This window comes from Rhinolophus hipposideros (assembly GCF_964194185.1).
Source record: "Rhinolophus hipposideros genome assembly, chromosome: 24".
NCBI classification, from domain to species: domain Eukaryota; kingdom Metazoa; phylum Chordata; class Mammalia; order Chiroptera; family Rhinolophidae; genus Rhinolophus; species Rhinolophus hipposideros.
The window spans coordinates 22,481,782-22,500,848 of record NC_138070.1 but is presented as its reverse complement, the minus strand read 5'-3'; the positions used below and the strand labels follow the sequence as shown (position 1 = coordinate 22,500,848).

The 19,067-nt window shown below is 47.6% G+C and overlaps 1 protein-coding gene across 2 annotated transcripts in view; it reads left to right on the top strand.

The window, feature by feature from the left end:
- PI4KA (phosphatidylinositol 4-kinase alpha) overlaps positions 1-19,067 on the top strand; it is a 115,518-nt gene that overhangs the window by 35,389 nt on the left and 61,062 nt on the right. For both annotated transcript variants that reach the window (XR_013992550.1, XM_081037906.1), the window contains exons 8-19: positions 320-468; positions 1,816-1,881; positions 4,311-4,407; positions 5,914-6,105; positions 6,589-6,689; positions 7,344-7,473; positions 8,417-8,549; positions 9,568-9,663; positions 10,040-10,223; positions 10,696-10,799; positions 13,176-13,344; positions 15,969-16,019. Coding sequence is in view for 1 of the 2 variants with exons in the window: in XM_081037906.1 (XP_080894032.1) it covers positions 320-468; positions 1,816-1,881; positions 4,311-4,407; positions 5,914-6,105; positions 6,589-6,689; positions 7,344-7,473; positions 8,417-8,549; positions 9,568-9,663; positions 10,040-10,223; positions 10,696-10,799; positions 13,176-13,344; positions 15,969-16,019 (1,472 nt within the window). In the remaining variant the exon portion in view is untranslated. The remainder of the gene's footprint in view (positions 1-319; positions 469-1,815; positions 1,882-4,310; positions 4,408-5,913; positions 6,106-6,588; positions 6,690-7,343; positions 7,474-8,416; positions 8,550-9,567; positions 9,664-10,039; positions 10,224-10,695; positions 10,800-13,175; positions 13,345-15,968; positions 16,020-19,067) is intronic.

Genomic DNA, 19,067 nt, shown 5'->3' with positions numbered 1-19,067 from the left:
TAAAATATCTTTGGGGCCCTGTAGATCTCAACCTTTCACATCTCTCAACCTTTAAAAAGGTGTAATTCTTTCTTTTTTTTCTTCCCACCTGTTAAGTTACATTGTCTGGGTTGAAAATATAGGACATGGTTATAGCTGAGCCTGGCATCACTCCCCAAGGATTTGCAATCTAGCCTTTGCTTCTTAATTAAAAAACAAGGAATTGGAGTATAAACAAAAGCAAAGTCTATGCCTTTGTTAGTTACTGAGGGAATCAGCTTGAGAAAGTATCTTGGTCACATGTTACTGTGAATGACTTTCCGGCTTTCTCCTCCATCAGTCTCTTACTTACCTGATGGGAGTGTCCTGGAGCCCGATTACTACTTCTCCACCATCAGTTCCAGCTTCTCAGTTTCTCCTCTATTCAATGGCGTCACCTATAAGGAGTTCAGTATTCCACTAGAAATGCTTCGGGAACTCTTAAACTTGGTAAGCAGAGCATTAATGGGTAAACAGACCATGGGTATATCAATAAGTAAAATTGCTAGTGATGTAATCCTGTATTTTTTTTAAAGGAAAAACTAGGAGTTTCTCAGTATTTAAGGGTACAACTTAGTAGCCATAATTTTCAGGCTAAAGAAGGAAGGAGAGTTAACATTCAGAGAGCAGTTGCGATATGTTCCCATTGAATCCTTGCAGCAACCGTATGGGGGAGGCAGCGACGCATCCCCATTTTAGGGTCAGGAAAATGTCACATACATCAAGGATCCATAGGTCAGGGCAGGGCCAAGGCTCAGCCCAAGGAATCTGACCCCAAGCCCAGTGTCCATTGCACTTAACTCCCTCGCACGGGCTACTCTGTTCGGATCAATACAAAACTTATTTATATTTGGGCACCTTCGGATGGCCTTTGAGGTGCTGTCAGAGAGGGTGTGTTGCCATTGTCAGAGTCCTGAAATGGGTGGTTCTTTGACCCAGGGATGCTGCAGTTGTTATCATTGAGCTGGGGTGCTTCAGCACATTCGAGTGGGGGGGTGAAGACATCATCAGGGGCAGACTAAAGAGGGGACTTTCAGAAAGAATGAGGGAACAAGAATGATACATCCAAAATCATGAAGCAGCCCCTGGAGAGAACAGCAATCTCCCTGTGTGGAGTGTGACTAGAAATCACTCACAGAGAAAGGCTTTAGGCTGAATATGTAAGAAGACGTTAAAGCGCAGGTGATAATGAATGAGGACAGAGCCATAGTGAGTTACTAAGTAGCCGAGGATGTTTTTGAAGTTGCTGTCAGGAAGGAAAACTCCCCCTAAATTGCTCCTCAGTGTCAGTGTCCCAGACAAATGGTGGCCTTGGGTGCCCCAGGCTTTCTCAAATGGCTCTTCTTACATCTTTGGAAGAGCCAGTGCACCAGGCTTGGGGAGGAGGGAGGAGCCATCAGTGCCCAAGGGCTGGCTGTGAAGGTGCCCTTGACATCTGGGAGGGGATTGGATACAATGGCAGTGATGCCTGGAGTCTGAATGTTTTCACATCCTGCAAACGGAAATCTAATGTCAGCACATTTGAGAGAGTTGGTTCCTTTTCTGTTTTTATGTCATTCCAATCTAGATAAGAAAAGAAGTTTCAAGTGATGACAGTATTAGGGCATTTTGTGGGTATGGTTTGAAACGGAACCATAATTTGTATATTGTGGCCTATTCTTCCATCATATTTTTTACCACATGAGCCTGTTATGTGGTTTTTCCATCAACACAATTTGTTCTTTGGTAGAAGGAGCTGGCATTTCTGTTTCTCACTGTGTTTGTCAGGTGCCTCATGAAGCCTTGTTTCCCTGGTAGGTGAAGAAGATTGTTGAGGAGCCTGTTCTCAAATCCTTGGATGCGGTTACAGCCAGTGTAATAGAGGTACGTCCCTTCTGGTGGACGTCATGCTGACATCCGCCTGCCGTGAACCTGTGTGTGAAGAGAGCAGGGAGGGTTTGTGGGGCTGGAGTGGAAGGGTTTGGCAGTGAGTTTTCAGCTTAACTTCTTTTGTCCCAATAATGATAACTCACCTGTCACCTGAAAGCTTGCTCGATGCCAGGCTCTTTTAAATATACTACCTCTCAGTGCCTCTGAGGAAGTCAGTGTCTCCATTTCACAGGTGAAATAGAGAGCTTCAGGGGACTAACTAACTTGCCTTCGTCACATAGTCACCATGGGAGCTGGGGATTCGCTGGGTCCCCTGACTGAAGTCCGTGCTCTTTTACCTTCCTCGATCCTTTGGTGCTTCCAGAACTACTTCTCTGGGCTCAGTACACACTTCCTCAGACTTTCTAGGCACGTACAGACACTGGATTTTAATGTATCTGGAGCCAACGTCTATAGCATTATTTATAAAATCATTAAATGTTGGTGTTAGGAGGTCTCAAAACCTCAGGGAACATTTGGGTCCGTCCCCTTTTGAGTGCTGGGATCCAGAGCGATTGCCTTTTGCCAGGCTGAGGATTGCCGTGGGCATGTGCTGGACCCAGATTCCTTGTGAAGGATGTTCTTTCTCTCACCTGATTGGGAGGCACAGTGCATGGGGTCAGCTCTGAAGAGGAGGGAACCCCAGGGACCTTCTGTGCTGCAGACCATGTCTTCTCCTGCCCTACACGGGCTCCCAGCAAGCTGTGTGCAAACGACAGATGTATGTGCTGCGCATGGTTTGCTCTGGGTCAGTTCTTGGGTGAAGAGCACAATTCCTGTAACTCTCCAGGTGACAGTCTGGCACTTACTACCTTGTCTTCAACCTTTCCCAGTTGTGCCCTGCCCATTGGCCTGAGCTGTGGCTCTCTCACTGTTTGCAGTCTCAGAGGCCGCTGGGTTTCTTGTCAGTTTAGTCACGTGTGACCCAGGGCAGACGAGGAGGACCAGGGCTGGCACCTGGGCTGGACGGTCAGAGCAACTGGCCACTTGTTGGGCCTGCACACCGTCTTTAAGGAAAAGAGTCAATCTGGGGCCTGAGGGGGAAGTTGGGTCTCAGTGGGGATCCCCTTTAGGGCTTGTCTTAGGGGTAGAGGGAAGGCTAAAAGTAATGGGACTCTGAGACCCTCTTTCCCAGAGGAGTTTCTGTTATTTTTGTTTTATAATTTGGACTTGAGTATACATGTCCATTTCATGCAATGGTTTTGTGGCTTTCAAAAAGGCTGTATATAATATACTCAATTATCAATAATTACTAGTAATTATTACATGCTTATTCTGTACACTGTGATAGGACTTGACTCACTTGCTCATTGTATTCGACAGCAAATCCCCCATTTACAGATGGGGAAACTGAGGCTTATACGTTTAAGGTTACATAGCTAGGGAGTGGTGGAGTTGGGCTGTATTCTCCGGCTCCCTTTCTCCCCTCCCTGATTACAGTGACTTCCTCCTGGCTCTGGAGTCAGACCCCTGGGTCACCTTCACGTCAGCAAGTCTCTTCATCTCTGCCCCACAGGGATGTTGTGAGAACGTGTGAGGTGGTGTCTGTGAAGCAGTTAGCCAGTGCCCCCCATGGCACTTTGTTAACCATAGCTCCTATTATCAGTGCCCTCCTGAAATCCTGGTCACTCTCACGTCCTTCATGCAGTTTTCACGCCCTCCACGTGACTCACACCCACCCCCAGCCTCCCACCACAGGCCCCTTCCTTCCCCACTCAACCTCTGGCCCCACTGCAGACTTGCCTCCTCTCCCTCATCCTCTTTGCCTGTATTTGCAGAACATTTGTATGTGTGTCAAGAATTATAATAATCCATCCTACTAAACTGGGAATCTGTAGAAGTTAAGAAGAGCATCTTATTCATCTCATGAAACCTTGTGTGAATTTCTTCTCCAGAGGAAAAATAATGCTACATTTGAGATTAGATTGCTAAAAAGAATAATTTAAAATGAGTTCCGTTACAAAACATAAGCTGAATCTGAAGGTGCCCTGGCTGTGGTGTCTGTCGCTTGAGCCATGGGCAGGATGGAATCCCACGTTCTGGTGGTCTCTTCGCTGTCTCCTTCCTGCTCCTCCTCCCATGTCCCCCTGAGTTTGAAGATGATGAGCTTTCAGTGAGAGGTTGGTGGTCTTTCCTTCAAGGGTGCAGGTGGCTGCTCCCCTGCAGACATCTCAGGAGGTGGGAACCTGCTGTTTTCCTGATGGTTAAGAGGGTGAAGAGAGTAATTAAAGTGCCTCATATGGTGAATCATGGTAAATGGTTGTTCCACGTACAATGCGAAGTCATGAATGTAAGAATTACTTACCCGGGCCGCACACGAAGGTGAAGGGAGGCCCGGAGGAGCGTTTCTGTGCTGCAGTCACATGCCTCTGCCTCCCCTGCAGGCCAACCCCAGCGCTGATCTCTACTACCTCACGTTCAGCGACCCCCTGTATGTGGCCATGTTTAAGATGCTGCGCGACACTCTGTACTATATGAAAGGTGAGGACTTTGCACATGCGTGTAAATGTGGTGAGACTGGGTTCTGGGCCACTGCTGCAGGCCTGTGCTTCCTCTCTGCTGGGGGCACTTAAAAGCACACACAAGTAACATGGTCATGTTACTGAAAATTTGGAGAAAAAGCCAACAAAAAAAAAGTGTCTCCTATCCTGTTCCCCTAGTGGCATCAATGATGGCTTTTTTGGTGGGTTTATTTCCTCAGGTATTTCTCTGACATGGATTTGTTGTATTGTCCTGATCATGGATACAATTTAACATGTCTACTTTCTAAAGTTTAAAAACAAGAAAATGAGGTAGTCATAATTTTATGACTCAGAGATAATATATTAATAGAACAGCACACACACAAATTTTGCATTTCCTTCCATCTCTTTATTTGTGTATTTTTAAAAGACTCTTCCTAAGCTCTTCCCGAATGTTATTGAATTCTCTTCATAAACGTAAGTTTTGATGACCATATAATATCCTATCTATCATGTAGATGTGCCATAATCTAGTTAATTTATTTTCCTAATATGATTTCAAGGGCGCTTGGGAGGCGGAGACTGAGTCTGGCTGGGGCCACAGCAGGATTAGGTTCATGAAGGAGGGCAGCAGGGACTGCCCAGCTCGGCCTGACCCGCAGGAGTCCCTGCAGCCTCCCTTCCCACCTGAGCTATGTGTTGCCAGCTTCCTCAACTAGTCTGACTTATGCCCATCACAGTGGTTCTGAGTTTTCCAGGTTCCAAGGATGAGAGTTTGAAAAGATTCTGGGCACTCTAAGATCCAGGCCTATAGCCAGGGAATTCTCTTCAGGCTACAACCAGTTTTTCCCCTTATTTGATAACTGACAGCCTTTAAAAAGTCATTATGCACCTGTACAATCATTATGCTTAAACTTCTACAATGATGTATGTCAATTATATCAATAGAACTTGGAAAAAATAATAAAATATACATACATATATACATACATACATATATATGTATGTACATACATGTATATATACACACACATATGTATAACTGAAGTATTTCCTATTGTTAATTGGACCAGTTCTATTGATGATACATCCTAATTTATATGTTTATATTCAGGTTTTAGTATATTGACCTCTTAAAGCTCTCACTTCCATGGGAAATGATCATTTGCTCTGAATGCCAGGTGGCACGTGTGTAGAGGGCATCTCTGCCCAGCCAGTCCAAGCTCTTCCCCGCAGGCATTTCTTTTTTTTTTTCTTTCTTTCTTTTTTTTTTTTAAGGAGGACGCAGCTCACAGTGGCCCATGGGGGATCGAACCGGCAACCTTGGTGTTATTAGCACCACGCTCTAACCAACTGAGCTAACCGGCCGCCCCCCCAGCGGGCATTCTTAGAACCACAGCAGCCAGCAGCAAACATGCCCTTCTTGGGTTTCTGTTAGAGTGGAAGGACTGTAGACCGTCACAGTCGGCTGCCTGAATTTTGGCGGAGTTTTGTTCCCAGCTGCAGTGCCTGCTCTTTCCTGCAGACCTCCCAACCGCCTTTGTGAAGGAGATCCATGATTTTGTGCTGGAACAGTTCAACACAAGCCAGGGGGAGCTGCAGAAGATACTGCACGACGCAGACCGGATTCACAATGAACTGAGCCCCCTCAAGCTGCGCTGCCAGGCCAACGCCGCCTGTGTGGACCTCATGGTGTGGGCCGTGAAGGATGAGCAGGGTGAGTGAGCATCAGCTCCTGCCACGCCCTGGACGGCTAGTGTCCGCACCTGGCTAAAGCCGCGGGGCCTGTGTCTCCTCTCCTCTACTTCCTGCTGGTTCATTGGGCTTTTATATGGAGAGGAGGGAGCTCTGTGCTGGAGGAAAAGGTGCTTGTCTAGGGTGAGCAGCAGAATGGGAAGCATGCAGCAGTGTTCTCGCTCACAGAACACTGTGGGGACGGGGCAGGGGGCTCAGGGCCAGCAGAGAAGAGAAAGCAGTCACAGGGTGCAGGATGGTCTTTCCACAATAGGAACAGAGCTGAGCTTTCAGTTAGGGCATCTGCCTCTGAACACTTTCTGGTGTAACCTCTCAATGTTAATAAACCCTGCAAAAAAGGATGTCTCTGGGGTGTAGTTGAATTATATGATGAATTGGTGAAGGAGTATTTTGTAAGTTTTGGCCTTTACTACTTGTTGGTACCCTCCTCTGGTTTTGAATTTAGGTGCAGAAAACCTTTGCATCAAGCTGTCTGAGAAGCTGCAGTCCAAGACATCCAGCAAAGTCATCATCGCTCATTTGCCCTTGCTCATCTGCTGTCTGCAGGTCAGTCTCAGGGACACTGGAGAGGCTAAGATCCCGCCACCAAGGCCTTCCGTTGTGCCATTCAGGCTGTGGTTGGCATACCGGCAGCAAAGTCGGAGCTGCTTTCTTTAGGAACTTGAACTAGAGCCTGCTTTGGACAGTTCACCACTGAGTGGGGGTGGGGTTGGGCTGCTGCCAACAAGGTGCCAGGATTTCTGTGAGTGGGGTCCAGGGGCAGCTGGTCCTCCTTTGTGGGGAGGCTGCCCTGTACTTGCCAGCCAGGCCATTGCCAAGGCCGCAAGAGTTGGGAGCCAGAGGGTTATGTGAGAGGACGTCTCCTGACGTCTGTGGTGCCAGCTCTGCTCTGCCGAGACTCTTCCCTTGTTGTAAACCTCAGTAACTTCACACCTGTCATTGTTTAGAAATCATGTGTTGTACCCTTTCTCCCCTGTTTGATTCAAAAAGAAATGGACATACCTTAACAATACAATCCCCTTAGGTGGAGGAGAGTCAAGACCGTCCCCCTTTCCTGTCTTTGTGCCCAGTGGGCAGCTGGCCCCTGGGAGCTTTGACCTTGGAAGGTTCTGGTCAGAGTTGGGTATCTGAAGGGTGGAGCATCTCACTGCCCAGCTGGCCTTTCCCTGGGCTGCATGACAGGTCGATGGTGTGTTGCAGGGTCTAGGCCGCCTGTGTGAGAGGTTCCCGGTGGTGGTGCACTCGGTGATGCCATCTCTACGGGACTTTCTCGTTGTCCCGTCCCCCGTGCTGGTGAAGCTCTACAAGTGCCACAGTCAGTACCACACAGGTAACAGGACGGCTGTACCCAAGGTTGTGTCTCCAGCCCCAGCCCCTGGGTGTGTGAGCCCAACACAGTTCTGTGACTGAGAAGTTGTGGCTGGGCTGTGCGCCTGGGCTCATTCCTCCTCATCACCTTTTCTCATGGTTTCCCCCGAGTGATCCCCTCAGGGCTCCAGCGCTTTCCTTCCTCCTTCCCGGTATGTGCACCCACCACCACCGAAGGCCCCTCTCTGGTCCCACTTGCTTTTGGGCCCCTCTCTCACTGAGATCGTCTGAAGTGTGAGTCCTTCATGTCCAGACCCTGGGCCAGCAACGTGGTGTGCGATCTTATCTTGTCCCCTCGCCCCAAGGGAACCTATTATGTTTCTACAGACAATGACATGGGCCCAGAGCAAATCAGGTCACCTGTAATGAGTCACATTAATTAAATAGCCACTGTGAGCGCAGGCTCCCTTGTAGTGTAGTTCATGCTCCCCATAGTCCTGTGAAGGTAGATGTTTTATCCTGTCCCTTTAGGTGAGGAAACCCAGACTCGAGTACCTGAAAGACTCCGCCGGCCCGCAGTGAGGAGGGGTCCCTCTGGCTTTAAGGCCCTGGCATTCACCCTCTGCCCAGCCCTTCCTGGCATAGTTATGCACATTAGCTAGATAACCCTTCCGGTGGGTGCCTGTGGGTTCTCCTCAGGCCTTTGGAACCATTTCTTAAGAAATTGCTGTTTTACGCATTTGTCACTTTATAACCTAAGTGTTCTCCCTTTGGATTTGAATGTGTTTTATCTCATCCTTCCTGTTTTCAGACACTTTTGTTTCTGGAATTTTTGGTCAAGTCTTTTTAGAGTGATTTCTTTTATAAGCTAAAAATGATTGGCCTATTATTTGGTTTCGATTTACAGACAAGGGGGTGGAAAGTGACAGGCTTACCCAGGTACTTATTTGAATTTTTATGTTCAGTTGCCGGCAATGATATAAAAATCAGTGTAACCAACGAGCATTCTGAGTCGACGCTGAGCGTCATGTCAGGAAAGAAGAGCCAGCCCTCCATGTACGAGCAGCTTCGTGACATCGCCATCGACAACATCTGCAGGTGGGAGGCCAGGCCAGGGAGTGGGCGACCGGTGAGGAAGGAAGTGGGGTTTCAGACACAACGAACTCTTACAAAATAAGGAATGTTTATCATTGTTCAAAGCTTGTTTTTGATTCCTCTAAGCCTACACTTGATCTAAAAATAGGAATTGTATTTTTTCAAAAAAGCTTCCTGCCTTTCCCTGATCATACACATAATAGAAAAATAGAGAAATTTTGTAATGTATAGAAAAGTAGAAAAGAAATATCTATTAGTTCACCATCCAGCGTAACAACATTTGTCATGTTTTCTTTATCCTTTTTTTCTTGTGTTATTTTAAATATAAATGAGAGGTTTTATATGATTGAGTGTCTCTTGCTACCAAGGCCCCTGCTGTGTAGACTCTTGCTCTCCAAACTTAGGAAACAAATCCATTCTGGTTTACTTGAAATGTATCTCTCTTAATTCTGACTCCTGGCTCTCAGAAGCCAATTCGAGACAGTAGCTCAGCCCCCTCTCTGTCATACCCTTATTCTTTTCTGTCTCGGATGCCTGGGAGCCAAGCAAATGGGAGAGAGAGATGCCTGATAAGATTTTATGTTCTTAGAGAGTTTAAAATTTCCTCTTTTCTCTAGATTATAAGCATTTCTCCATGCTCTTAAAACCTTGCTACATAAGTTTAATATTCCCTCAGCCATCTCAGGACCATCTGTCTTTTGAATCAGTTATTGTTACTTTTGTTAAGGAACAGTACAGGAAATTTTAAATTGGAGGTAGGGTGAGTATGACATGCTGAAGGAAACTGTTCTAGGCAAAATAATGAAGTTGTTTCTGACTGAGATATTTACCAAGTGGACAAAATCTGCAGCAGTTCTTTGCTTTTGTTCTGTGTAATGACTTTCATTCAGTTTCCGGGGAAAAAGTGTTCAGCACAGTTCTTTAAACTTTGTAGACCTGAGAAAGGAAAAATTAAAACAACACAACACAAAACAGCTTTGGTTGTGATGCGTAATGCCCTGTGGGTTTCCCCACTGCTCAGGTGCCTGAAAGCTGGCTTGACGGTGGACGCGGTGATCGTGGAGGCCTTCCTGGCCAGCCTCTCCAACCGGCTCTACATCTCCCAGGAGAGTGACAAGTACGTCCCATCGCAGAGGGCAGTCAGTTGTGCTCTCTGCGGGCTGTGGGGGCAGCTAGCATTGTGCACGTCTGTGCTGCTTTCTTGCACAGCATGGAGTTGGGCATCGGGTTTGTCCCACAATTTCAGGGGAAGCCCATCTGGGAATGTGTATTGCGGACCACTATTTGGGAGTAGAGAAAGAGCTCTGTCTTCCTGCCTGGTGCCGGGGACTTGTGTTTCTGTTGGTGGTGAAGGATCCCAGGTTGTCACTTTCAGACGAAGGCTTCGCCTGAGAGACTGATGGCTTTGAGGTCCAGGTCCAGTGTCCGGGTTTACATCACAGCTGCGTGCCAGACTGTTGTTTCCAGGGCACGTCTGTCCTTCCCTCCCATAGGGATGCTCACTTAATTCCCGACCACACCATCCGAGCCTTGGGACACATCGCGGTGGCCCTGAGGGACACCCCAAAGGTTATGGAGCCAATTCTGCAGATCCTGCAGCAGAAATTCTGCCAGCCGCCCTCCCCGCTCGACGTGCTTATCATCGACCAGCTGGGCTGCCTGGTTATCACTGGAAATGTAAGGAAACTCCCCAGCCTTGAAACCCACTAACCCTGTGCAAGCTCTGCTAAACTCCTGTGACTGTCAGGAATATAAAAATACAGATAAATTTACCCTGCAGATCCGCAAATGCTCACAGCTCTCACAACTGCAGATCAGCTAGACGCTAAACACTGAATAGTGAGATTTTTTTTTTTTTTTTAAGTAAGAGAATAGTGTAATGGTGAGTGCTGGGAGGTTTAAACTAATTTCTTGCGGATGTTAATAACGTAATAGGATTTAAATTGAAGCTATTTCCCTTTTAGCTTTTAGCTCGAAGTTTGTGTAAAGTTTTAGGAATGGATGCCCTTGAAGGTCTTTTAGGTCCGTAGGGTCCATGATTCAGGCGCCTTCCCACTGAATGACGCTAGAGGGGCCTTTTTTGTGTTCCAAGGAGAGGCTTTCATGGAAGGTTCGTGGCTTGGTAACCGTGTCCTTTGCTCTCCTCCAGCAATACATTTATCAGGAAGTGTGGAATCTCTTCCAGCAGATCAGTGTGAAGGCCAGCTCTGTCGTGTATTCGGCCACTAAGGATTACAAGGACCATGGCTACAGGTAATTCTCTGGACCTCATTGTTGCTTTAGATCACACAGTATTCAACTCCCTTTAAAAAATGTGAGTTCTGGGGATTTGTCTTTTAAATAAACTTTTCTTCTTATAAAAGAAAATATGCTACAAATCAGTGCACACACAAGGTGAGAAAATAAAAACCCCACATGCCCACTAATTGGGGCTGATTGAGTCCAGATGGGCTCGACTTACCCATCTGGATGACCTGCTTTTTTACATAGCACTACATCAGCCATGCCATAAACATTCCTCTGCGTGTCGCTTTTAATGGCTGCATAATGTCCCATCATATAGCAGCTCCATGATTTATCTAACCAGGCCCTAGCTTGGATGTAAGCTAGTCTTCCAGTTTTTCTGCTGTAAGTGCTGCATTGAACACCTTACTACCGTGTTTCCCCGAAAATAAGACCTAGCTGGACAATCAGCGCTAATGCGTCTTTGGGAGCAAAAATTAATATGAGACCAGGTGTTATATTGTCTAAGACCTGGTCTTGTTTTACGATATAAAGTAAAATAAGACCAGGTCTTATATTAATTTTTGCTCCCAAAGACGCATTAGCGCTGATTGTCCGGCTAGGTCTTATTTTCGGGGAAACACGGTAGCTACATCTGTGATTACTTTCCTCAGTATAGATTCAGAGAGGTGGGATTTGGAGGGTTGAGAAAATGAGCACTTAATCTCTTTGAATGTTTGAAGTTTGTGTAAAGTCTGGCCAGTTTTCGGGACAGACTGAGATGTGCTTCCTTGTCTGACCTTTGCCCTTACTGGGAATGTCCTGAGGACAAGGACATGCTTTTCCATGTTTGGAAGATCTCACAAGAGTTTGTCAGAACAAGGGAAGAGAGGGAAAGAGGGAAGTAAAGTCAGGAAGACAGAGGTTGCGGCAGGAAGAGAGAGATGTTGCCCCTTTGTTGGCATTTTTTTTCTCCCATCCAGCTCAGCGGGTGGGAGTATGGCTGTGTGACCTGAGAAAACACTCTCCCTTTCTGTGCCTCAGTTTCCTTATTCATCAAATGAGCATGTCTCAAGTTGTATTAGTTGAGGTCATATATGTGAAAACTCTTGATAAATGCCAGCTCTCAGCACTGGTGTTATTTCACTGCCTTCTCACTTCTATCACAAACCTAAGCTACTAGCACAGTCTGAGGAGTGGGTTGGGGAGGTGGCCAGCTCCCCAGCCCGACCTTATGTCCGTCCGTCCTGACCTCTGCAATCAAACGGAATCACAGACCCAAACACCTCTTTGCCATGTTGCTTCCTTGCTCCAAAAATGACTCCTGCGCCTCCTTGCCCCTCTCGCTTTCCCCACCCTGTCTTTGCTCTGTGTTTCTGACCCTTGCATCTGTCTTGCTGCTCTTGGCCCTGCTGTGCGCAGGAGTTACTTTTCCCTGTGCCAACCAGTTTTTCAACTTCTGATTCAAGTTTCTTCTTCTTCCATAAATCCTTTTTTTATATTGCCACCAAAAGTGATTTGTTCTCTCTCTCACCAGTGGAAGCATTTACTGCCATTCATTTGCCCTCACCTACCAGGAATTTACCCATCTGTGAAATGGGTGCTCTTATCGTGGCTGCCGTTTGCTCTTAGATTTTTGGGGGCCAGATGGTGTGCTCAGTGCTTCACACAGTCCTGCACCCTGTGAGGAGGGAATTATCCGTGTTTTATTCGGGGAGAAACTGAGGCTTAAAAATGTCAGCTATCACCTGGGGTTGTAGAGCATGGAAGTGGCAGGGTCTGGCTGTCCCCCGTGCCCACAGAAGCCTGGCCAGCCTGGCTGGTTCACAGAATCTGGCTGAGGGAACATGTCAGCTTTGTTTCCGGGGTTTATGTGGGGCTAGCGAGATCCCAAGGCAGGTTGTCCCAAGACCACTAAACACTTCGTAAGTGTGTGATGTGAGCTAATGCTAACACCAGCCCCAGGGTGGAGGCAGTGTTGGGAAGAAGCTGATCATCAGACAAAAATTTTATGGGTGGTAGTTGTGAATCAGGCTATCAGTCATTTGAGGGGGAAAATAGGGTCCAGCCGGGAAATGTCTGGGAGTATACATCCATTTTTAACTATGTAGTAAGTCCTTGACACTCAGAGGGAATTTCCCAAGTTCTCAACGTGCAGATTCCTAGACCCTGAACAATCCTGAGGCCTTTAGTGGACGTCAGGCGAGAGATCACGGTTGTTTCTGCAGCAGCTGACTTCCCTCCAGGGGCCGTTGTTCACAAAGATGGCGTTTTCAACTCCTCTGGAGGGCTCCTTTGTTCACAGGCACTGCGAGGGGGCAGTGAGGCTGGATGGAATCAGCCTGCCCCTGCTGCAGTGGGGGGCCCCCGGCCTTGTGGCGGCTGTCATGTCTCCCTCCCCTCCAGGCACTGCTCCCTGGCGGTGATCAATGCTCTGGCCAACATCGCCGCTAACATCCAGGACGAGCACCTCGTGGATGAGCTGCTCATGAACCTGCTGGAGCTGTTTGTGCAGCTGGGTCTGGAAGGAAAGCGCGCCAGCGAGAGGGCCAGCGAGAAGGGGCCTGCCCTGAAGGTAGGGAGGAGGGTGGCTCAGCATGTTGCCCTGCTGGTCAGGGCCGAGTCTCCAGGTGCCATCTTGGTTGAAATACAGTGCTTTCTTTGTTAAATGATTTAAATGCACCTGGTAAAGTATAAGAACAAAGGGAGTGAGGTTCCTTCTCAGGGATGCTGGCAGGGGTCAGGGAGAGGGCGGCTTCCTGGTCAGTCCACATCCAGCTCCTGGCAGCCACCTGCCCCAGTCTGGGGTGATCAGGTGACAGCAGACCACTGTGGGCTCCCCCAACTCACCTCTCCCTTCTTATTCATCATAAAGCCAGGGGGTGGAGGTTGTCATCAGAACACAGTGATAATATGAGAAGGGACAGATTTGGCTTAATCTCAGCCTATCCAAGGGAGACAGGTACATGGGGACAAACTGTCAGGTTTCAAACCCTCAAAGAGACATCTTGGAGAGGTTGAGGCAGGTGAAGCCTCCTACCCCATCATCTCCCCTTAGACATGTTATGTGGGTGCCAGTTCCTTACCAAGTCTCCACTTTTGTCCTTGTCTTTCCTTCCTGCTTCCCTCTCCTCCTCTCCCCGGCCCTCCCCTCCCCACCCTTTCTCTTCCCAGCTTCTCCTTCTCCAGACAGTTACTGTTCATCTACTTTGTGCCTAGGGCAGAGGTTAGGCCCCTTTTTCTGTAAAGGACCAGATTGTACATGTTTTAGGTTTTATGGGCCATACAGTGTTTGTTGAAACAACTCAGCTCTGCCTTGGTAGCATAAAAGCAGCCACAGACATTAAGTAAATGAACCGGGGTGGCTGTGCTCCAGTAAAACTTTATCTCCAAGAACAGAAGGTGCATCAGGAGACGGTGGTTTCCTGACCCTTGTTCTAGGTGCTCGGGTTATGGAAGTGATTAGACAGACAAGGTGAGCTTCGTGGGAGGAGATGGTGAAAACAAAACGGGGCAGGGTGGTGAGGGGTTTGAAGGAGGTGAGGCCACCTCTGGGGAGGTGACAGCCAAGTTGGAAACTGAATGAGAAGGAACCTTCTGTGTGAAAATCGTGGCTAAGAGGGAGTCGCTAGTGCTAGAAAGGATCCAAAGATCCTTCGCTGTCATTCAGCTTTGCTCTGCTGGGCCCCTGCCAGTGATCTGGGCAACTGATTTCTCAAGTCTCCCAGGATGGTGCACAGCTAGGCCCCTCCTTCTGCACAAGAGATAAGGGCACCCGCTTGTCCTGCCTTCGGCATCGGGATGAAATGGCTGCTCTGATGGGGCAGGGAGGTGCTCAGCACCCGAGAAAGCAGAGGCTCTAACCAGTCTGTGGGGTGTCTCAGGAGCCATTCTCTTTCTCTCCCCTCGGAATAGTACCTCATTGTGGGGAAGGACGCCCTTGGGACCCATGGGCTGCTCCCCTCTGCCTGCTCTCAGTGAATATGTACAGTGTCAAGCAAGACTCAGGATTTAATGCTTCATTCATGGGCTGGGGAGGGGTGGTGCCCCAGGCAGTGTGGGATCCCTGTGTGCCAAGCTGTGAATTCTGTTCTTTGCAGGTAGTTGCTGTTTACCAATCATGCAGTGAATAGGCAAGTGTTTATTGAACCACTGCTGCACTTGCCCCATGAGATGGGGCCTTACAGAATAAGAGGCTTAGAGGAGCAGTGAGAAGGGTCTAGCTGACATACTGCCCTGTTGAAGACAAGGGAGGAGCTGTGATTATAAATTAAGAAATGTCGATTGTCCCTAGTTATCGTGCAGCCCCGAGGCTGTTCGTTTCCAGAATGGAGCAGGCAGGGCTTGACATTCTGTCCCCACCACTCAGTGGCCGCGGGGCCTTGGCAAGCTACTCAAAGTCTGTTTTCTCCCCTGAAGATAAAGTTGATGGCACTTGGAACAGTGCCTGGCATGCAGGTGGGTTCTCAACGCCTTTAACTGCTACTGTTTTTGTAAATACAGAAAATAAACGGGATGTGCTTAGGCGTGTGCTTCCAGAACATAGGCTAATAAATGTGTACTATAGTTTAGCCACATTTGTGTGTCTAGCCAGGGAACCTATCTTTTATTTAGTTATTTTTAAGTAACCCCCAAGTTTTTTCTGACTTGGAAAGAATATATGTTTATTGTAGAAAAGATACAGAAACCTATAAATAGTAAAGTAAAAAGGACCCATAATTCCTCTACTCTGATATAATCACTGTTAACATTTTGGCAGACTCCCTTCTAGCTTTGTTATACAAATGTATTTATTTTACACCATTGGGGTTTATTTTACATAATTGGTATACTGCATAATTCGTAATATACTCTTAAATCCTGCTTTTTTTCCATTTAACATTTTTTGGGACACTTTCCAAGGTGACTAAGTATTTTTCGGAAAGTTGTCTTTTTCACAGCTGTCTGGTATTTAATTATGCAGAGGTGCCAGGATTTATGTAATTATTCTACTTGACATTTCAGTTGTTTCCCCTTTTTTTGATGCTATTAAAATTCTGCTAGGTGAGCATCTTTATACATCTCTCTGCATTTATTGCTCATCACTGTTTTTAGATTAAGGAATTCCAGCTTTACACAATACTATGTCCTGTCTTTTTTTTCTTTTGTTTTCTTTTTAAGAAACATGCTCATCAGTGACTGAATTCTGCTCTTTCCTAGGCTTCTAGCAGTGCGGGAAACTTGGGTGTGCTCATTCCTGTAATAGCTGTGGTAAGTAGTCACTAATGGAGCGTTTGCAAACGCCAGAGGCTGTGCTTGTGTTTTGAGTGTTGCACCGTGATACACAGCAAATTCCTTAGAATAATAATGTTTTGAAGTGCTAGTGATTCTGTAGATGTGGCTGTGTGTCCGTCACCACTGGCTCCTCTGTGACTGGTTCATAGGTATGTGCCAGCGGTGGCCACACTGCCTCACTCCCTTGTTCCAAGCCCTGCCCGACCATCCTCAGCCGGCTGACCAGAGAACCCGTTTCAGTTCCCTCTTGCATGGCTCCAAGGTCCGTGGTCCGACTCTGGGGTCATCCTGTGTCTCACGTCCTGCTCTGGAGCCTCTAATACAGGCGTGTACCCACTTCCAACTCCTTTCTCTGTCCCCTTCTTACAAGATGAGGCCTTGGACCTCTGGTTAGTGCCGCAGCCCTGTGTCCCCTGGTGGGGCATTGTTGGCAGGGTGGGCTCACCACACTTTGGGGCACAGCCCCACCCACCGCTGTGAGGCAGCTCGTGCTGCAGGCCCTGTCCCTTTCTCTGTTATTCCAAGCTGCCCATCCTAAGCCAAGCTTTGGGTTCCAGTATTTGTTTTCATTGGTGATTCTCTAGCTTCCACTTAGCCCACCTTCTAGTTCAGCCCTTGCTTCTGCCTTCCAGTTTCTTCCCATCTCACACCACTCCTAGGAGTCTGAGTCTTGAGCACTTGCTGACCTGTGTGCCCCTTCACATGAACACCGGAGAGGTGGGCCTCTGAGCTGCCGTGGTGACCCAGGGGCGTGGAGGTCAGGCAGGCAGAGGGAGAGCCACCTCTCCTGCTCTCCGCAAATCGGTTTCTGCGCCTACTCCAGTCTGGGTTCTCATCATTCTGAATCTGGGGATTTTAGGGGGTCCAATTCTAGCTGGCTAAGATGGACGAAAAATAGTCACTGACTGGTTTATTTATTCTTCTTCATTTTTAAGATGTCACATACTGCATTTTGTGGAGCTTTCCACTGCCATTTCACCTTCCTTCTGCCTGGCTTTTTCTCTCCGGTCCCTCCCCCTGTAAGTGGCTGCTTCAGGAGGGGCCGCTACTCTTGTCCCCTGCCATGTCTGTGGCAGCACAGTCCCCTCTTCCTCAGTGTGCTTGAAGGGTCACGGGGTTGGGCCTGCACATCCGCTTGGGAACCTTGCCGCCTTCTTACCTGTGACCAGGTGTGCTCCCACAGCCCCATGAGGATTTGAGGATTGGTGGGACTCTCTTTGCCATGGTAGTTTTTCATTGACACCCTCATTGGTTAATTGTTTAAAACCTAAGTCTTTTCGCTTGATAGTTAATATTGACTAGTGTACAGTTGTATTTTAGCACTGCCATTACGCATGGACCCTCTGTGCAACCTGGAGAGAGAGGTGAGAGGTGTCAGGTCCACGGCACTCTCTTGCTTATTGCAGGGGAGAAGGGCCGCTTGCGGGCTCCACAGGAGAGCAAGTTTTGGCAGACAGGGAGCATGCTTGGGGTGACACTCGAATCAGGGAACACCAGAACTTTGTGACCTGTGTGCTTGTGAAGTTTTAAACATGTTTAGTGGTTGTCCTTTAGAGTTTAGTGAATGCGTAGAAGAAATCTAGCGGGGGCACTTCACACTTATGGGGAGGGATGACTGGTGAGGTTGATGGGAGTCCACGGGTTTTAGGATCATAGGGGCCAGGGTTGGGCCCCCGGTCCAGCACAGGGTATCCTGAATCAGCATCTCAGTCTCCCCATACCTGTTCTGTCAGCAGAGCTTCCCGAAAAGATGGAGATGACCCCCTGAAGTGCTGGCCGATCGGTGTAGGCATAACTGTTAGCAATGACATGCTCACTTAAAATATTCATTTCCTCCACTGCAGTGACCTTTTGCATGAATAGAATAAATATTGTAGTTTTAACAAAAGTTAATGGTTATATTATGGGGGAGGAAACAAATATTTGATTCTGTTGCTCAATGAAGAGCACAGAGATCACAGGTTCTTGAATTTGTTTTCTGGTTACCCCTTGGACCTTCTAGGAGAAACTAATTTCCAGAGTTTTTTGGTTTTTTTAAATGTTCTGTGATTTTGTTTTCTTCCTCCTCTTCCTCCTCCTCCTCCTTTTTTCCCCAAAGGACTTTCTTTTTAAGATACTCTGTTTTGAATCTTTGAATAACACAGTATCTTTGTCAGTGGAAGTATAAGTTCAGCCTGAAGCCTCCATGTCACTTACTTCTCATTGACGTTGGAAACCTGGAGGGAGTCACTGGAGGCTGGGTCACATGACCTCTGAGGCTCCTTCCTGCTTAGGTTTGGTGATCTTTGTCCTGCAACTTTATGAATAATTTATTCATAAATATCACTGATTAAATTGCTTCTCTTGGTGTTTAGCCCATTAGTTAATTAAGCGTTTTGAAAGTTATCTATTGCTTACAGGCGTGATTGCTCCACTGTCATGTGATTTAATAAGGTGTACCTTCTGCTCTAAAAATTCATGCACTTCACTTAGATCTAGTTGACTTGCGCTCCTAGTAGCTTTTGTGCCCTGTGGACGGGTTACTTATTCTCTCATTGTCTGTAAAATGAGGTTTCTGGACTAACAATTTTTAGATTGGCCTGGGGTGGCTCCCTTCCCCTCCGTGAGCTTTAGTTTCTTCAGCTGTGTAAAGGAAGTGATAATAGTGCCATCCTCTCAGGGTTGGTGTGAGGTAACCTGGGGACACACACATCACAGTGCCTCCTACGTTGGGGAGTGTCAGTTACTCCCATTTTGTTGCCCCCATAACTTGGAATTGGTCTCCCTGGGTCAGAAGCCCTGTGTGACAAGACTCCACGCGTGACCCTGGAGTCAAGTCAACCTGCACTTGAACCCTGGTCCCACCACTCACTGCAGTAGCATCTTGGCAAATTTCAGTGCCCTGCTGAACCTGCTCTTCCTCCTTTGCAAAGAGGGGAAGACAAAACCTCTCCTACAGGGCTGTGGGGGTTACAGTTAGACAGTTAGACATGTGTTAGACAGTGCACAGGTAGACAGTTAGCTTGTGGGGGTCTCCCCGGCACT